This window comes from Miscanthus floridulus, chromosome 6 (assembly GCF_019320115.1).
Source record: "Miscanthus floridulus cultivar M001 chromosome 6, ASM1932011v1, whole genome shotgun sequence".
NCBI classification, from domain to species: domain Eukaryota; kingdom Viridiplantae; phylum Streptophyta; class Magnoliopsida; order Poales; family Poaceae; genus Miscanthus; species Miscanthus floridulus.
Genome location: NC_089585.1, coordinates 125790650 through 125810186, shown reverse-complemented (window position 1 = coordinate 125810186; position 19537 = coordinate 125790650). Strand labels below are relative to the sequence as shown.

The 19537-nt window shown below is 45.6% G+C and overlaps 4 protein-coding genes across 10 annotated transcripts; 3 read left to right on the top strand and 1 right to left on the bottom strand.

Annotated features, from left to right (window-relative positions):
* Nucleotides 1-4082: 4082 nt before the first annotated feature.
* Nucleotides 4083-7261, top strand: LOC136461186 (uncharacterized). The gene is made up of 4 exons (XM_066460590.1): nt 4083-4177; nt 5226-5398; nt 6131-6177; nt 6262-7261. The coding sequence occupies exons 1-4, from the start codon at nt 4083-4085 to the stop codon at nt 6898-6900; spliced, it is 954 nt and encodes a 317-aa protein (XP_066316687.1). The 3' UTR covers nt 6901-7261.
* An 859-nt stretch (nt 7262-8120) lies between these two features.
* Nucleotides 8121-11531, bottom strand: LOC136459482 (WD repeat-containing protein ATCSA-1-like). 4 transcript variants are annotated; one of them, XM_066459330.1, is made up of 9 exons: nt 11168-11531; nt 10710-10954; nt 10448-10607; nt 10188-10363; nt 9256-9493; nt 8955-9109; nt 8778-8867; nt 8632-8703; nt 8121-8488 (listed from the first exon to the last, which is right to left on the bottom strand). In XM_066459330.1, exons 1-9 carry the CDS (start codon nt 11502-11504, stop codon nt 8435-8437), a joined length of 1527 nt encoding a protein of 508 aa, XP_066315427.1. In that variant the 5' UTR covers nt 11505-11531; the 3' UTR covers nt 8121-8434. The 4 variants fall into 4 exon arrangements, with proteins under 4 accessions (XP_066315427.1, XP_066315428.1, XP_066315429.1 ...); XM_066459331.1 differs by having other exon boundaries at nt 8124-8488; nt 9256-9490; XM_066459332.1 differs by having other exon boundaries at nt 8126-8488; nt 10710-10967; nt 11168-11453.
* A 690-nt stretch (nt 11532-12221) lies between these two features.
* LOC136456891 (protein BUD31 homolog 1-like) lies at nt 12222-15674 on the top strand. 3 transcript variants are annotated; one of them, XM_066456883.1, is made up of 4 exons: nt 12222-12381; nt 13611-13722; nt 13819-14006; nt 15291-15674. In XM_066456883.1, exons 2-4 carry the CDS (start codon nt 13629-13631, stop codon nt 15444-15446), a joined length of 438 nt encoding a protein of 145 aa, XP_066312980.1. In that variant the 5' UTR covers nt 12222-12381; nt 13611-13628; the 3' UTR covers nt 15447-15674. The 3 variants fall into 3 exon arrangements, with proteins under 3 accessions (XP_066312980.1, XP_066312982.1, XP_066312981.1); XM_066456885.1 differs by lacking the exon at nt 12222-12381 and adding an exon at nt 12790-12812; XM_066456884.1 differs by lacking the exon at nt 12222-12381 and adding an exon at nt 12870-13072.
* A 145-nt stretch (nt 15675-15819) lies between these two features.
* LOC136456890 (uncharacterized) lies at nt 15820-19454 on the top strand. Of its 2 annotated transcripts, none has more exons than XM_066456881.1 (4): nt 15820-16806; nt 16890-17317; nt 17440-17743; nt 17889-19454. In XM_066456881.1, the coding sequence occupies exons 1-4, from the start codon at nt 16699-16701 to the stop codon at nt 19179-19181; spliced, it is 2133 nt and encodes a 710-aa protein (XP_066312978.1). In that variant the 5' UTR covers nt 15820-16698; the 3' UTR covers nt 19182-19454. The 2 variants fall into 2 exon arrangements, with proteins under 2 accessions (XP_066312978.1, XP_066312977.1); XM_066456880.1 differs by having other exon boundaries at nt 16890-17332.
* Nucleotides 19455-19537: the final 83 nt, after the last annotated feature.

Genomic DNA, 19537 nt, shown 5'->3' with positions numbered 1-19537 from the left:
TCCTTACCAAAGCATGGGGAAATAAGTCCTCCCAACTCTTAGATACCAAGTTCCTATCCAATTTCTCCAACACAGGAGGGTCCTGATTATTGGGCCAAGTATACAAGCCACCATTCATAATTAACTCTCTCAACTAAAAAAAATGGATTATTGAATTAAAGATGCCAGAATGCTTATGCACACCCCTATTGGAACTTTTCTCTTTTGCAAATCTGATTAAATTGAAATCCCCCCAATCAGAATGGGGTCAGAATTAGCATCACAGAATCTAGATAACTCAGAGAGAAACTAAACTTATTTTCATCTTGGGCAGCACCATACACTACCAATAAATTCCATTTAACTCTATTTTCCTTATCCCACAGGTTCATCTGAATCATAAAATCACCCTTCTTGAAAGATCCCACATCAAATTTGCTGAAGTTTAATCCCAACAAGAATCACCCCCCCCCCCCCCCCCCCCCCCCCCCCCCGACCTACCCTTAGATGCCTAAGAAGTGAAGGTTCACACTCCTGCACCATGGTCTCCTGAAGACCAATAAAGTCAAATTGATACTGAAAAATGAGATCTTTCAGAAATGTAGCGACCCCTTTTTTCTTTAGGCCCCTACAATTCCAAATAAGTCCTTGTACTGTCATTTTTTCACCTTTTGCTTTGGGGATTGGAGGCCATTTTTACCTGCACAATCCCCATTTTTTTTAGGCCAGGAGCTTCCTGGCCTTGATTAGATTTCTTAGTTCTTGGTGAAATTTTTAGCTTTCTTTTAGACAGTTTTCCTTTTTTCTTGGATTGTGCAAGAATCTCACTTTCTGTCTCAGAAAGATCATCTTGCAACCATTCAATAAGTCTCTCCTTGACATCTCCATCATCTAATTCCTCATTTTGAATAGTATTAGGAGTTTCATGTGTTTTAGCATGTAATTTATTCCTAGCAATTTCCAAATCTAAGCATATCAAAAGTGCCAAATGAGATATGATCCACAACTACCCCCATATCAACAGATAAACTCTGAATATTTGCATTAGAAAGATCAGAGAACATGAGAGGCATTAGAGTTACCTTCTAAGTTTCTTTTCCTTGGCATAATTTCATTCTTTTCCTTGGTTGTAATGGTGATGTTCTGCTTGAGCCTATCACTCCTCCTGATCTCAGGAGGTTTGATAGGAATGGATCTTTTCTCTCCTCCAGTCTTGAGAGAGTCCTGAGTAGTGATCAGTGCCTCGTGACCTTCCTTTTCTTTCTCAGATATGATACTTTCCTGAGAATTCAGAATTCCTTCTTCAGTGATAACTGTTTCAGATTGGTTGACGAGATCCTCAACATGCTCATTTCCCGCATCTTGAACCTCATTCAGGTGGATACAGACTGCATCAGTGGGAGTCCCTTTCTTGCTCCCCAGCTGTGGAGTCATCTGAGTATCAATAAGATGTTCTTCCATATTCCAGATTTGATGTGAGTCTCCATTACCCCCTTGTTTAGAGCTGCCTTGAAGTTGCCTGATCCTGTTGCTGAAAGTATCACTGTCAGAGTCAGATTCTTCAAAGGTCTCAGGAATGTGAACTTTTCCACCTTTATCTTCCTCTTCATGATGAGCCTGGGTGACCTGCTTACTGACAGAAAGATTTTTCCCTCCCAGCTTGGATGGTGCAGACATGGTGAGATTTGGAGCCTGTCTTTTGCCACCATCAATACCAGACCCTTGTATAGCCATTTTGCCACTTGCTTTGTCACTTGGATTGGCTTGACTGTCCTTGCCATTCTTGTCATCAGCTTTAAACTTTTTAGCAGATGGAAGTTGCTCCCTGTCAGATATCTTGATGCCAGTATTGAGGTTCTGATCAGTACCCTCAACCTCAACTTCTCTCATATATAAAGTCATGAAGATAAATGCCCAAAGTACTTTCTGCAGATCTAGGAACTTTAGTAATGTCCCTACAAGCTATCCTCACTCTCACATGATCATGCCTGAATCGAGTCTTCTCATCAATTTCAAGCACTTTCCCCACCAAGCCACCAACTTTAGCAACTGTCCTTATGGACCTTTGGTCTGTAGGAATCTTCCAAATCCTGAACCAAGCTTGCTGGAGTTCACCTTTTGCCCCAAAGCTAGCATTGTAGAAATCCACCTTCATTTGTGCATTGACATATTTCATAGGTAGAGAACTGAAATGACTCCACTCCTTGATCATTTTTGCACTTGGGAATCTCATAAGAAATTTGTTCTCAGCCATTGGCCTAGCTATCCATCTCCAGGTTTCAGACCCCAAAATGCTCCTGAATTCTTTCTCGATGTCTTTGCCATTAGCCTGACCAGATAACACAGATACAACAGCAGTGTTTTCTTTCTCCCTGGCCATCCTAGGGTCAATACTTTCTTAAATAAAGAAAAAACTCTGGTCTTCTACTTGAGTTGCACAAAGCTCAGGTCCACAGTTCCAAGGAATGCACTTCTTACAATCATAAGCCATGTGATTACTTAAGCCACAGATTTCACAATGCAACCTTCTACAGTCTTTTGTCTCATGATTAAAGAAGCCACAGATCTCACAGGCAACCCTATTCTGATTATGATGAGGAGCAGTTTGATGATCATTCTCATGAGAGGCTTTGTTACCTTGAGATGTCTCAGCAGCATCGTGGCCAGCCTTGTTGTTCCACTGCTCCCCAGAGTTGTCCTTCTTATCAACTTTCCCTTCCCACTTGCTATCATCTTGCGGTTGCTCTTGGTCAGTCGCCTGATCAGCTTATTTGTTCTCTGCAACCCCCTTGTTTGTGCGCTCCCAGGTGAGGTTTCTGGCCGAAGTAGGACCTCTCCCTCTACCTTGCTTTCCGGTGCCAAACCCTTCACGAGCCCCGCCATAGTTGCCGCGGTGGCCTCCACCCCGATTCATCCCGACCTGGACCGTGGGAGCCGGCTCGGCTCTCATGGCTGCCGCAAAGGATCTCGCCGGCGAACCCCTCCAAAAGTGGCCGACGAATCTGTTAAGGATGGATTTCGGTGTGGAGTAGCTAGGGTTTGGATTTGCAATTGGGGACGAATGCTGTAAAGGCAACAAGACCGTAGGGAGGTGGGGAAAAGGATGCGCGGTGATCCGACTCGGAGTCACCTCCTACCTCCCGCTCATCCCTATCTGCATCTCCGCCGCGTGTCCCCACTTTTGGTCCATGGCCGAGAATACCCTTGACCAGCTGAACCTTGGCCGCGTGTCCCCAAGTCCACTTGGCTTGATCTTTCATTATTGAAAGCACATCTGAACAAGATTTCATGTAATTTTCTAAGTTGGGTTTGGAGCTCTTTCATTAAACCATCTTCTAAACGATAGATGCTAGTTCTTTCCATATACTTGATGTACTGAACAATTTTGATCGTTACAAATTCTTGGGAACTTGTCCTTCAGGGAAAAATTTCCACACCACACATCTGACCTGCCTGACCAGAAATCAGTGGATTTTCCATTTCCTAACACCTTTCTACCTTTTAAGTAAACAAGCATTCACTTTCAGCAGATCATTCCACAAGGGGAAATTATGGGGGCTATATTTCAAATGTGACAAACAATTTGTTTTTATATATTTCTGTTTGACAATTTCTTGCCAAATTCCACCTTTAGTTTCTGACTTCCACCACCATTTACACAACAAGCTGATATTCATTCTCCTCAGATCATGCACACCCAGACCACTTTTCTTTTTAGGTCTGATTATCTTGGCCCCTTTAACAAGTGATTTCTAAACCATTTTTCCCCCTTGCAAGAGAAATCTTTTTCTTGTTTTATCCATTCTTTAAATGACGGTTGTAGTCTTTTAGGAAGTAATAAATGCATGGAAATAGGATAAGTTGGGAAACTTCTCAAACTGGAGTTGAGCAAAATTGGTCTACCCCCGATGGTTAAGGCACTTCCTTGCCACCCATCTAGTTTTTTCATCATCTTTTCACAATAATTTAAGTGTTTGGTTCAGTACATTCGTTTCAGTTTTGATCTCTCTCTCTTGCTCTATGACATTTGTGTGAGCATGCATTTGTGAATGTCCTTTCTTATTTCACTGAACTGTGATATTTGATTACTAATTTTTCATGACATGAATCACTTCTGCAGAGATCCATACCGTCCTCTTTGGGAGCTAACTACTGCTCCAAAGGCTGTATTAAGTCTTCATTGGCTAAAGGATGGAAGGTAATACTTAGTTCCAATACAGATTACATCAGTAAATAAAACAATTTGGTACAAAATTTGCTTTGCTTGTATAGACAGTTTTATTTGTCTTTGTTCTCTGTAGGCACTGATCGCATTTAGGTTGTTTTTCTGCTTAGGTAAATGCAGGTCATTGTTGAAAACTAAAATGCAGTTGAAATAGATTGCAAAATGGATTTAGTTGTGTCATGATGTTTGCAATATATGGGTCATGCTGTTCCTGTTAGCTTGCTAAAGAATCTTCTCGGTCTAGATAACTAGTTTTTCTTGACGCTTCTCAACGTATTATAACCTTTTGAGTTTGCATTGTTTACATGTTTTTAAACATCCTTTTGCACGCCCGTGCACCTTATATTACATATCATCCAATACTTGCCCCCTTTGTTGGACAGGAACTTAAAATTCTTCCAAGGTTGTTGACCTAACTCACAGCCCACAAGATCACTAATTGTTGTCCATAGACAAAATATAATGTGATAACATAAAGTTCATTGTCTGTATTTTTTTCCCTTCGCGTGTACTCTGGAATCTAGGTGAATCATCACCTAAATTTTATTCCTATGTGGATCTTCTATCTCATGCAAGCATTTGATAACCTAGTTAGCATGTTTTATTGTTTGATGTAGTAGGGCATCTTTGTATTCAATGCCGTTGGATAGAGAGCATGTGAATGGAACAAATCCTCTTTTGATTTCTTACTTAGGTATCGATATTATAGTTTGCTTGAAAAAAAAATAGGAGGTACTTAGCCTACTCTTATTGGTTTATCTTATTCGCTGTGGATTTGATTTGGCCAGCAAGCACTTTTTATCTGGAGAAACACTTTATTAGACATAGGGAGTCCATATGAGGCATGTCATTTGGTCAGAATTCAGAAGCAACATTAAAGAATGGCATATTAAAAGTTGTTTACCCACATCTTGATCACATTTCTGTTTATATGTACAGGCTACTGATTTTTCCCCTGTCGTTATTACTAGAATTTTGAAGCTAATGTTATATACTTATATTTATGACTGATTGTTTTCAGGGGGATCGTTATCTCACTGGAAGATGGTACATTGAAGTTTCTAAGCTTGCCTCGGATTGCAAATGATGTTCCAGCCACTGGAAGGCCATTTGCCGGAACAAAAACTCAGGGTGTTGTAACTTATCAGTTGTCAGAATATTTGATTTGGAGTGTCCATGCCTCAGAACCTACAGGTGTGTTTCAGTATCATTCTCATAGCCACTGTCCATATCCTGCCCAATGGTTCTGACTACCGGGTAGCAAAGTTCCTATGTAGCAGCAGTCACTTTGGAGTCTAAAATCCAATGAGGGAGAGATTACCATGTAAAATAAACAATGACTTAAAATATCGATATCACATGTGTTTGATCTAAATTTCAAAGATGGACTTGTTGCTAATAGAAATTTAAGCAGATCTTCCTGCAGAACTTTGCTAGTAGTAATTACTGGTTTTGTTTCTCATGAAATTATTAGTTTGCAATTTGATAGTTGATACATAGTTCAATGGATGATAGTGGGTCTGTAGATTTTTTAGAAAATTTAATGGATGATCCACCCTGCAACTTGGATCACTATGGCAGAAGAGAGAATTTTTTACAAGTCTGAAAGGTGTTGTATGAAACAGAAAAAAAGAGCTGGGATCAGTAGCTTACATGAGAAAAACCGTCACACCAGAAAGTATCCATCTTAACTGACATCACTACCAGACATAAAGGTGGATGCAGCTTTGAGATTTTCCTGATCGACCCCTACCAGTTTATTAATATACACTGCCTCCAGACGCTTTCCAAAACAGTGGCAACTTATCTTCTTTTAGTATCAGTCCTAGATCGTTTCCTGATTATGCAGTAACTTCTGCTTTGCCTCAAGGTGTCAAATGCTTGTAGTGGTCCTTAAATTCATAATATTTGTTTGCTGATGTCCAGGTTGTGCGGCTTACTGTGGGGCAGATGGTACTACTGTGTACTTCCAGGTGAACTTTCTAGTTGATATCATGAACTACATTTCTTGTCGTTCTGAGTTGCAGTGTTCTAAGCAAATATTTAACTTGCTGTAGCTTAATTCGAGGTTCTGGGATAAAGAACCTGGGCGTAACCGTGTTCCTTATTTCCTCTCTGGATCATTATCAGAGGAGGGAGAAAATATTAAGATTGGCAGCAGGCTGCAAACATCTCCATTACCAAATGTTCCTGTGGTGACCAAAAGGAGTTCAAAACCATGCCAAAATATAGTTCAGGCCCTCGCTACAAGCGATGTCACTGGCCTGCTGACATGTCAGCTCAACTCCCCCACAGGAAACAGTGACGCTGTAAATCCAGAAGTTCATGACGATCAAGATGATGGACGAAGCGAAGAGCAAGGAGCAAGCGCTGTAAATCAAGAACTTGACGGTGATCGAGATGATGGACACAGTGAAGAACAAGCAGCAGGCATGGTAAACACAGAATCTGGTGATGATCAAGACGATGGACACAGTGAAGAACAAGGAGCCGGTGCAATAATTTTAGCCAGTCCTACAAAGGAAGAGAATGATGGAACATGGAACAGCAAGGGTGGTGAATCCCCTAAAGACCTTAAAGTCATCCCTCCGAATTCTGTTGCTTTGCATCAAGTGCGATGGAACATGAACAAAGGTAGCGAGAGATGGCTGTGCTATGGAGGTGCTGCAGGCATCATACGATGCCAGAGGATCTGAAGAAGAGTGCAAGAGAAACAGAGGCCTGTAACACAGATGGTGGTAGGTTCTACTCTATTCTTTTGTGCTACTTTTGACCGGGTCACTGAGGGTGGTTGGCTTAGCTGTGCATAACTATAGAAGAGAGCCGATGCAATAGGCCTTTGCATCTTAGAATTGAAGCCCTTAGGTTGTGATTTCTGAATACATTGGGTATGAAAGTCTGGTTCTGATAGTTGCGGTAGTGCCAGTGCATGCGAAGCTGAGCTTTGGAATAAGCCTGGTGGCGTTCCATCTTCTGTGTAACTGTTCCCGTGAGGATGTGAACAGAACATGATTTCCCGATGCATTCGGGAGGAAATAATAATGCCATATTGCTCGAGAGTCTGGTTTCCTGACGTGGTTCATGGACGCTGACACGCTATTCTACTGAGTTTCGTGATGTGATCATGTGATTCATGGGCGCTGACACACTATTCTACACTCGGCTTCATTTCGGAAAATTGAATCTTCTGAGCTTAGCGTTTATTCTCAAATAGATCCGGTTTTGCTTTGCAAGCTACTTGTTCTGAGCTTTGCCTTCTGAACTTATGGTCTTATGCAACAACAGTTAGGCCTACTTGTTCAACACTATATTTGGATTCTACCCTTCTAAAGGAATGTCTGCTCTCACAATCCCCTTTTCATCTACCAAAACTATCTAAAATGTTTCAAAAAAAAAAGTAGACATGGGGTACAAAAAACTCGTGTCCTTTATGTCTAAAGACGTGATGTCTTAACCATCCAACAGCTATTCCATCCCCATTGTCCGTGGAGCCTACTCCTAAATAATCCCCCTTTGCCAGATTATTACCAATATTATCATAGAAGGCTAACTTTTCGGCAATTTTAGACAAGCTTCTGATATTCTAAGAGTCTCTGAAAAAATTTGTTGTGAGCTATAAGCTGTGAAAAAATTGTTGTAGTCTGTTTGGTTAAACTATATAAAACCCACCCATCTCTTTATCTTCCTTGAAACAGTTGTAAAATGCTTCTATATTTCCATGCATTTGGAAAAGACAAAAGCTGAAAGCCAAAAGCACGGTGTAAAGTGTTGCGAAAGTTTGTACTACGCGAAAACAGCTGCTTCTGAAAAAGACCGTTTCATTGACTTTCTACTTTTTGGCAGCAAAATCACTTTTCAGAAGCTGAATCAAACATAGCCTAAGGCTACACTTCTGCCTATTTGCTCAAAGGAATTTTCTTACTTTTGGGTAAAGCATTAATACACATAAACATCTACGAAGTGAAGAAAACAATGCTCCAGGGCCAAATAACATTTTAGTGAGGCCCCAACATCCCTCTATCCTCATGAGGTAAATCTACAAATTATTCAATGATCTGTCAAAATTTCACATGGTAATGTACAATATTTTCGAAAATATACCAAGTCAATACAGCATATAGGGGCTGCTAACAAGAGCTAACAACCTCGACATGTTATTTGTTATCACTAACATCAATGTCAGTATATACAAGTAGTCCTCCCGGTTCCAGGGAAGAAGGAACATGTTTCTTAGTCGCTCCAGTTATCCTCGTCAGCTCCTGAAAGGGTCTTGTCATCATCTTCCTGTAAGAGTTTTACTAGTGTCAAGATTCAAGGAATTTGTCTAAAACCTATGCCATATTCTTGCTCACAACTGTTAGACAATAGAGTTAGCCAGGCAACCACACAAAAAGGGCTTGCAGGGAAATAACGGATAGATGATATACCATCTCAGTAAAAGCTGGAGTTGATGGAGACCACACAAGAATTTGCCTGTCGTTGCCGCCAGTGTAAAGTTCCTGCATTCCTGAACACTTAGAAATGGAGTCCTATTGAAACTCTCAACACATTGACAGTAAACACGCAAACTTACTTGGTCCTGTTCACTATAGTAGCAGCAATTCACAAGTTCATAGTGACCTCGGAATGTTCGAAATGTTGTACCAGACCATAAATTATATGCCTAAACATATATAACAACGGTGAAATGTGAACCTCAAGAATGCTTCAGCAAACTGGCAAACTAGAAAACAGGAAGTCAGGAACGCACCTTGATGCTTGCCATACATGGAACAAATACAAGTGAAGGATCCTCAGTGACAGCTAATTGTAATGGCTTGCCTGTCTGCAATCGCATAGCTTCAAAATTGACCAGAGTATTGCAGCCTGAATCGATATCCCACAGTCTTAAACGAGAATCAGATCCTACAGAGAAGGGATAATACCTGTCTTAGTAACAGCTTTACTACTGAAAATATTATCGCATAGTAATGCTTATAGGACACTATGTCAATAGCTGGCATGCAACAAGCAGCAATGTGTTCAAAATAGTATAACTTAAATTCACTTACCTGAGCTAAGAAGGTACATCCCATCTGTAGTAGTTCGTAATCCAGTAACAGCACCATAATGAGCTGTAGCACGGTTTTGACTGGATGACAAACCGGGATGCAATCTCTGTTGCATCTGTCCATGTGTTAGGTTTTGAATTTTGCGCAAAGCCTGTGAGCTCTTCTTAGAAATGCCTGCCCTTTTCTGAGCTGAGCTCCTTGTGGAAGGTGAAGGTCCTAAGGAATCTGTGTGATCCTGCTTTAGTAAAAAAATGTATATGATTTACTACCTCGGTCCAAAAAGGATGCAATTCTAGGTTTGTATTGAGCCAAACTTCCTTAAGTTTGACTATGTTTATAGAAAATAGTATTTACATTTATGACTTCAAATAGGTAATACTATGAAAATATATTCCATGTTTATTCTAATCATACTTATTAGGTACCAAAAATGTCAGTAATTTTTGTACAGATTTGTTCAAACTTAAAACTGTTTGACAACTCGAAAAGTGAGAGTTACATTCTTTTTGGGAAGGAGGGAGTATCAAATATTCAATTTATCTCAGGTGCAGTAAAGAATATAGCAATATTAGAGCACTGTAAGGCTATCTACATATGCTGAAACTTCAATGCTATCGAACCCAATATAACAGAGAGTTTTGTAAACTACTTGAAGGTTAATAGCTCTAGAATTGTCGCCATATGATGGTAAGCAGCTCTTTAGTACTCCCTTTGTTCCAAATTATAAGTTGTTCTGGCTTTTCTAGGTACATAGTTTTTGCTATTCACCTAGATACAGATTATGTCTAGATGCATAGTAAAAGTTATGTATCTAGAAAAGCTAGAAAGACTTATAATTTGGAATGGAGGGAGTACCTTTCTCTGACCAAATACTCTCGAGAAATAATTACAAATACAAAAACAAATGGTAATAACAGAGAGAGTGAACATACATTCTCTACAGCACTTTTAACAAGAGGAGGCCTCTTTCCAAGTTGAGACCGTGATTGATCCAGAACCCGAAAGCATCCAGCTCGTCTAATGTCCCAAAAACGTATTGCCCCATCACAGCCACCACTCATCAAAATCCACTCACTTGAGGCAGACCACTCCAAAGACATGATGCCATCTAAGATGATGGGCGGAGATAAGAAGGTACCATACAAGAAAAACAAGCATATTTTCATCACTGCATTAGCACAAAGAAACTAACCACGATGACCTGACAACGTGTGGGTAAAGGCTCCAGAAGCAATGTCACACAGACGGACCTGAACATCTGCGGTCCCAGTAGCGATGAGCATGTGCGTTGTTGCGACTGGAGACATGGCTGCAGTGTACACTTTTCCAGGCATCTTAAATTCCATGACGACCTGAGAAAACAAAATAGTGCACACAAAAATCAGAACATCCAGGATCACGAAACAGGGGAAGGAAACAGAGAAAGATGGGTAACTGAGAATGCAGGCACATACTTGAGTCGAATTGGTATCCCAAACTTTGACATACTGGTCAAAGGATGCTGTGACAAACAACCCAGTATCCACAGGATACCAAACGGCCGCCGAGACGGCGAACCTGTGGCCATTCTGGTGTTGCTTGTCCACAAGCAGTATGTTCCTGTGCTTCGCTATGAACCCGGCTTCGTATTCCGTCGCGTTCCACACATCGAACACAGCGGCCGACCCATCCGATGCCCCGGAGAGCAGGTACCTCCCCTCTGTCAAATCAACCTGACCATATGGTCAGATTATAAACACCAGCAAACGCGACTCACACATTGCATAACAAGGACCCCGTGATTCGATGGCAAATGTAAATTGATGTGCTTCTCGATGAGATTAGCAGATAAATCAGTTTTGTTTGAGGCCGTGGTTGCAGTAGTTAAGAATCTAATAGCGGCAAGGGGGAGAAGAGGAAGAAGAAGAGGGACCTGGAGCGAGTTGACGGCGCCGTGGTGCGGGGTGGCGAACTCCTTGCGGTTGGAGAGCGCGAGCGAGGCCGCGCGGCGCGCCCGGGCGCTGGCCTCGAACCGCCGGGCGCGCAGCTCCCCGCGCTCCCTCCCCCTCACCTCCTCCAACCACATCGAGCCTTCTGCGTCTGCGGCGCCCCCCTGCGCTCCCGGGGTGCCTTCTGCCTCTGCGGCGTCGACCGCGCGGCGGCGAACCAGCGGCGCGCGCGTGGCGACGGTATACGCGTCCGGATGTTTGGTTACTGCGCTGACCGGTTTGGAAGGGATCAGCTGTTACGCTAGGAAGCTTAGCTTCCATTAAAATCGGCGGTTATATCCGGATCCTGATTCCGATGGATTTGTTTGGCAAGTCGCGCAAGAGGAGGTCACGCCCCACAGCCATAACGATTCGAAGACGTCATCGTTCGCGAAAGCGGAGTCCCAAATTTTTACGACTAGACTAGAAAGTAGAGATTCAAATGGTACGGATATTTTCCGACCGTATTCTAAACTGAATCTATTGAGAAGGATTGAGATCTGTCCGTATCTGAATTCGGATATCCAACATCCGATACCGTATCCGTATCCGAATGCTCAAATCGCATATTTATGATATCGATATCCAATCGTATCTTATCCGACATAGTTGACACTATCCATATTCGAATCCGAATCCAGAGAAAAATATGAAAACAAATATAATATCGGTGATATCCGTCCGTATCGAATTTGTTTTCATCCCTGCTACAAAGGCCACAAAGCAAGTCCAGTCCAGCAGCTTCTTTGCACCACGGTCGGCCCAAACTTCATTGGAACACAGACACCACCTTTTCCCCTTCTTCCCCTTCTTCCCCTTCCCCTTTCCGGCTTCGTTTGGATAGCCTTGGATCGGAGGGGATTACAGTGGATCCCGGCCTCCCATGGAAGCCAACCCACGCCGGGGGTCCACCCACGTGGATGCACAAAAATTGCATTTGGGTGACGTCGGGTTGGAGAAAAACCCGCTCCACCCAAGCCGATCCAAGGGAGAAAGAAATATCCTCACCCGAGGCCGGGAATTCGCGTCGCTTGCTCTCGCGACTCGCGCGAGTCGTCTCGCTCCGGCGCTCCCGCAGCGACTCCGCCACCGCTCCCGACCGCGACTCCGCCGCCAGGTCTGCCGGCGAGGGAGCCACCACCGCTCGCGCTTGATACAGGTACGTGGCCTCCGTCTCCTCCTCGGCCTCATCCCCACCTCCATCCCCTTCTCCTCACCCGGTTTCCCTTGTTAGGGTTTGGGTACAGCGGCGGATCCACAGGGGGGGCTGGGGGGCTCCAACGCCCCTAATTTCTTGATTTCAAGCCTAATTACTGTAGCAAAAGCGATTTCACCATTAAATCTTCGTACAAATCAACATCTCTATTGTTTTAGCCCACCTTATCCCGCATCGTGCATCCGCCACTGTTTGGGTACACCGCGGCGGCGACGGCATCGGTGAAGCGTGTCCGTAGCGGGGAAGCGTGTTGACGAGCAATGATTTGCATCCAAAAATGACTAACGGGATTCAAGGGATTAGAGCACCAGGTGTGGGTGGGGATCGGGTGGAGGGCAGGGGATCACCCAATCCCCACGTGAGTTGTCTACCACGTGAGTACTGATCCCTCACTGCCAAACGAAGCCTCCCAGAGACCCTGACCGTCATCTAGGCCGATCACAGACAGTCAGACCCCGCCTTCTTCCGCTTCCGTTCCGCAAAAGCGAAACCTTAGCGAGATTTTTTTTATTAAAAAAAAGAGCTCGGCGCGTGCCCTGCCTCTCCCTCTTCGTCTTCACCCACCTCCTCTCATATTGTGGTCTGGTGTGGATTGGAGATCTGCCCGGACTTGGACTGAGTTCCCCTTCCGTTCGTAAGAAACCCTACCCCGATTCGATGCATGTCTCTAAGATAAGATTGCGTTTCTGTTCTGCGAAATCTTTCTTTTGCTGGGATGGATGCAGCACATCCGCGATTTGTTTGGTTTCCATTCCATAAATTTTCGTGGTTGAAACCCCAGCCCCGCATCGAGTACGCCCTTAGGGTTTTGGTACTATCCTAGATTGTGACGTTAGCGAGTCTTACGATTTGGAGCCTCGACCTTCAGGTTGTGATTGTTGTTTGTGAATTAGGGCTGAGCATGTGTAGTTGGCATTAAGCCATGGCGGTGCATCGCCCCCTAGTGCGGTGTCATTATGGATGTTTCCTTGTCTTATGTAGCATATAGTACTGTTTCCTTATGTAAAGCCCCTCAGTTTCATATACTTGAGAGGTATTGGGTAGCAATAGCATATGCAATAGCATTTGACTTTAATCAGTGCAATAGCATTTGACTTTTATGATTTATTGAATATTATGTTTACATAAGTATTATGTTCGTCCTTTTTCTTACTCCATTTACATGTTCCCAGGACATTCATTGAGGAAGCATGCCTAAGATAAAAACAAGCCGTGTCAAGTATCCTGAAGGATGGGAGCTTATTGAACCAACAATCCGTGAGTTGGATGCGAAAATGAGAGAAGGTATGCACAGATGGTTATTCATTTGAGGCACTCACTACTGATGTCAGTTGTTATTTGCTAGCACAGGGTTGTTACTAATGCTATGTCCTCATGCAGCTGAAAATGATCCACATGATGGGAAGAGAAAGTGTGAAGCTGTTTGGCCTATTTTCCGTATTTCTCATCAAAGGAGCCGCTACATATATGATCTTTACTACAGAAGGAAGGAGATATCACAGGAGCTTTATGAGTTTTGCCTGGACCAGGGTTATGCAGACCGTAACCTGATTGCAAAGTGGAAAAAGGTAAGTATCCTTGGTTCCATATTTGTTGTGCATGGTCTACTGCTCAGTTTGTTTGATTTTTTCTCTCCACAACATCCTGTTCTTTTGGGGGTGAGGGTGGGAGGGAGGGAGGCATGTTAATCTTCCATATATTCTGCTATAAGTTGGTAGATTTGTTTAGTGGAAGTATTCTGTAGACATTGTACGTGCAAATTGCATTATAGATATCTTACTATTGCACTTCGGTTTTCTAAATTTGTGAGATTTATATAGCTTACATGGTAGATTGCAGTAGCTACTGATGCATAGTATAGCTTTTCTGTGCACCAGAATGAGCCACTAACTGAAACCTGGAACCATTACTGTCATGCATGCTGCAGTCCAGTCCACTGTTTTTTGTTTATTTTCTGAATAGGAGATTTCTAATGTTACCAGTAGCTGGATCTGGTATATTTAGTTGACTGAAAATGAATTTATCAGGCATCCAATATGTTCTTTTGGTTCCCCTTAATTTGGATAGTGGTATCCTGAAATGTTCAACTGAAGATAAATAATCCCTCTGGTCCCAAATACTTTGCTTTGACAAAAATCCAGTAAAACTTTTCTAGACAAAAAGGTTTCCCCCGTTTCATTGATCATAAAGCATTCAAACATTTAGGTTCAAGTGTAACGGCACGCCCGCCACAAACATAAAGGCCTAACAGCCAAATTCGCACTCATCACAGACATCCAGAACATTAGAAGCAACGTTTTCACTCATGCAATGAGTCACAGACAAAGAGACTTGATCCCAGTGCAGCGTCTCCTGCGAGTCCAGCGTTGAGAATCCAGTAAAACTTTCGAAACACCACCAGCTTTCAAAACTTAGTTGGGAACATCAAAATCTTGTATAAATTTGTATGAGAAGCACCTGTATTATCTCATACATTTGTTAGATATTATAGATACTCATAGAAAAATAGTGGTCAAAATTGCACCTTTTGAAGATAATGAAAAGTCACTTCAAAAATTTTAGGTTGCATCTCAACCTTGTTAATTATATGTGATTGAGGCAAATATTTTATTGTTAATTAACTTGGTAGCTACAAGAAATTACAACAGATCCATTTTTTCACCTGAAGATTCTATGTTAAAAAAAGGTTGGGGGTAGTCCCTTGATGTTTCTTTGTTCTGTTTCAATGTTTTGCTTTGATTCGGTTATGTTCCTCAAGTTTGTGCCTGTGCATTGCCTGCTGTGAAATATATTTTCATCTGTGCTTAATCTGTCTTCCTGATTTCTTACTACTACATTTCGCCCTCTCGCAGCCAGGTTACGAGCGCCTTTGCTGCCTTCGGTGCATACAGACACGTGACCACAACTTTGCAACGACTTGTGTCTGCCGGGTCCCCAAGCATCTGAGGGAGGAGCAGGTGATAGAATGTGTCCACTGCGGCTGCAGGGGTTGTGCCAGCGGTGACTAATCTTGTCATCATGCTGTTGGGCTTACGACTCATCATCGCAACCTAACCACATGAGATGTCTCGTGAGCATGGATCGGCTGCGGTGATTAGCATGAATGTATTGTGGTAACTAGTGGGGAAGGCTAAGGTTCCTGACGTTTGGATGTTTCCAACTGTTATGTACTATGATGATTTCTCGTGCCACAAATCCTTGCGTTAAATTAGTAGCGCTTTTGCATTCTTTATAAGTCTGTTAATTGCCTTTTTTTATCATCAATATTTATGAACCCACCCCCGGTTCTATGTTCGACGAGCTGACCTTCATTTGAATAAACCATCGATGTCTTTTTTTTTTTTTGAAAATATCTATCGAAGTCTTTTGGAAGCCGCGATATTTAACGAAGTACTGACGCGGTAATCTCTAGTCTACTGCGGTAATCTCTAGTCCAGAACTGGAAATAAGCGAGGCACTCACTGGCAGGCAGAGGCAGTCAAACAAAAGATTCCAAACGGAGTTGGATGGCCCGCCAGCCGCTCGTGTGCCGTCCGACTCGCAGATCATTCCCCTGCCGTTGCCGTTCCATCCCAATAGCCGGGGGCGTTGGCGTTGGCTTCGGCTGGCCCCGCGTCGCGTTGCGCAAACACGACGAGCTGTACCACGCGTGCCCGTCCGTCCAAACAGCCCACGGTGGAGAACGGGAGGATCTCGCGATGGCGTCTGGACAGATTCAGCACGTACCTAAACAACAACTCCTGGGGTACAGGCGTACAGCCCGTAAGATGCCAACACGTGATACTGTCTGTGCCATTGCTGCCACCGGCCTCCGGCCGCCTACTGGACCCGCGTCGAGTAGGTGAGGCGTCGCGCTTGCAAACCGACGGCGCAGCGCGACGTACCGTTGCGGGAGGGCGTCTCAGTAAGTCGGTTGCTGATGGTCCTCGTGCGTGCGACCGGCGTGCATGTGTCAACCCGGGGCGAGTGTAACTACCGCGCGTCGGTGGCCTGTTGCGTCGCGTGCTCCTCCCAGGAAACCGAGCGGTTCCTCTTTTTTTTAATGCAAATGGACAGACCGGGGGGCCGCCGCCGCACAAGCGCAAGAGGTCGAGGCGCCCGCGCCGCGCCGGCATGTGATGTGACTGTGAGTGAGCGCCGCGTCCCCTGGGGACTAACTCAGTTGATTCACTTGTGTAGTGTGGGCGTGTGGCCTGGCCCTTCGTGCGCGCGGCAACAGTGCGGTAGCGCGCTAGCGGCCGCCGGCCGCGCGCGGGGCAGATGGCGGACTCCATGGCCATGACCGTCGACTTCCTCCGCGCGCGGCTGCTCTCCGAGCGGTCCGTGTCCCGCGCCGCCAAGGAGCGCGCGGACGAGCTCGTCAAGAGGGTACGTGTCGACACGCCCATCGCTCGTGCGCGGACTGCCTCTGACGTCGACGGCATTGATTGTGTTGTGTGCGTCGCTTTCAGGTCGCGGAGCTGGAGGAGCAGGTCCGGGCGGTGACGGCGCAGAGGCGGCAGGCGGAGCGGGCGGCCGCCGAGGTGCTCGCCGTCCTGGAGTCCCAGGGCTTTGGCGGCCACCTCTCGGACGTGGCCGACGACTCCGACGACTCTGGCCAGGACAGCGGCGAGGAGGACAACGGCAAGAGGCGCGGCGACACGGCCGGCGCCACCGGGGAGGTGGAGGGGGAGGAGCCATCGGCAACCAAGGGCGAGGCGGAGGACGCGCTGTCCGGGACGGCCCAGCCCGGCGGCCTTTCGTGGAAAGGCCGAAGCGTGAGCCCGCGCAAGGTCAGGCAGCTCAAGCAGAGGCACAGGCGGAGCTACTTCTACCTGCTCTCCTCCTCCGATTCCTCGCCCAAGTACCGAGTGGGGCAGTCGTGCCGCAAGAACAAGAGGCGGGTGGAGCTGAGGTGCTGCCATAAACCGGAGCCAACGTCGAATTGCACATGTCACTCTTTGTCCATCTTCGGTCTGTCTTCTTACCTGACAGGGTGCGGTCGTGCGCTTCTGTGTTCAGCAATGTCAGCAGGTCGGTGGCAACGGAAGATGACGACGGGGGCGGGGGGAGTCAGAAAGGTCGGCAAGACGGGTCGGATTTCACGGACGATGGCCAGGCTGACATGGACGGCGAGGTGGGTGGCGATGAGCGGAGTTCAGGGGCCGGTGGTGGTGGCGTCCAGTACGTGATCAGGTACGAGGAGGATGGGGAGATGGAGAGGGTGCTGGAGAGGCAGGCCGAGCTGATAGGGCAGTACGAGGAAGAGGAGAAAGCTCAGAGGGAGTGGGAGAAGCAGTACAGCGAGAACAGGAATGCAAACAAGGTAAGCAACTGAAAATTTAATTTTTGTAGTACTGTTGAATTATGTTCTTTTGCTCTTAGTTGCCACTACAGTACACTGTATATGTGCATCGTTGTAAAACGTGCACATCACTTTACCCACGTGCTTCTGTGTTTACAAATTTCAGGGTGACATGGAGCGAAAGAATAAGGCATATCAGACAGATGCAGGGGCTAAATCAAATGTGAAAAACCTCGCCAGCACCAACAACCCGACTGCTGAACGTCTGCAGAAGGGTTCCCTTTCAGAATCGCCCCAAAACGGTGCCCGGCGGCGTGAAGGTGAAGCAAACGAAGAGCCCGATCATGGTTGTGCTCAAACATCTTCCATTTCAGCACCAGAAAGCTCCAACGACAGCACAGTCACAAGGCAAGATCAAGACCGCGGAGACCAAATATCTGACGGCGATTCAGGCTACAGTACGAATGCTCGGTCTCCTAAGCACGACGCCGTCATCAGAGCACCATCAGATGGGAGCCCATCGAGTGACACCCTCAACAGCAAGGTCACCGACTGGAGCTCGTCACAGTTCCATGACTGCACAGACAGCCAGCTTGACACACAGTCGTCGTATCCACCGCCGTCATGCAGCATTGCACACATAGAGAGTGTCCTGCAGGCGCTTCAACGCGCCAGGATATCCCTGAGCGCCAGGCTGAGCAAGCCAGTTCCTCCCAGCCAGGTGACCCTGGCGCTCCCGGCGCCCGGAGATGAGCACAGAGAGTACGACGACCTGCCGGCCAACGATGACGACGAAGACTCGTATGGTGAAAAGCTCAGCGGTTCAAGTCCAGCACTTCAGGAGATGCTGGCGCTCCCGGCACCAGAGGATTACCATGAAAGGGACAGGGAGGATTCGACGCTGGACGACGCTGCCACTTCAAATGTAGAGAAATCAAGCAGCTCGAGCCCTCCTCGTGAGGAGATGCTGGCGCTCCCAGCGCCAGGCGACGATTACCGCAAGGAGATCGAGGATTACATGAAGATCCCCGTCGGCACTCCCGGTCTATTCCTGTTGCCCATAGACTCGTTTCCAGTGGATGAGAAGATGTTCTCAGGTACTGCCTGTGGTTCAGGGTTTAGTCTGGGAGCAGGGGCTCGCCATGCCAGGAGCATTTTCAGCAACACTGCTGCTTCTTGTGGTGCCGCGACATTAGTTCCGTCGATTTCCGGTGATGGTTCTGGGTTCCCATCAAGGCAGGGAATTGATCTTCAGGCTTCTGCACTTCTCTCGGTGCTTGCTTCTGGTAGGTGTATCAGCGTGCCAACACCAGATTTTGCAGTTGGGACTGGAAGTACTCCTTTCCTTTCTGGAATTCCAGGACTTCAGGATCTGAATAGAGGAACGGCTCTTGCAGATGCAGATCTGTTCATGCAGCGGGGTATCGATTGCACCATCTCTAATAAGTGGATGTTGTAAGTTTTTAAGTACGACATACATCTTCCGTTGATTTCTTAGGCCTGTTCGCTTCGCTGAAAAGCTAGGCTGAAAAGTATTGTTTGCTGATTTGTTGTGAAGGAAAAATACTGTACCATAGCTGATAAGCTAGGCTGATAAGTTCAACCTGTAGTTTGGTAAAGGAGTATGTATAGCGTAGAAGTACGTTGAGCACTAGTTAAGCAGCAGCTATAGCTTTTGTTTACAGACAGATCAGCAATGATAAATTTGCCCCCACTGACTAGTGTCGACACCTTCGGCCGAATTGGTCTCTGGTTTTGCTGCACTCCAGTGTCGCTCATGATGTGAGTACGCTGCTTGCGGCTGCTTGCGTCCTG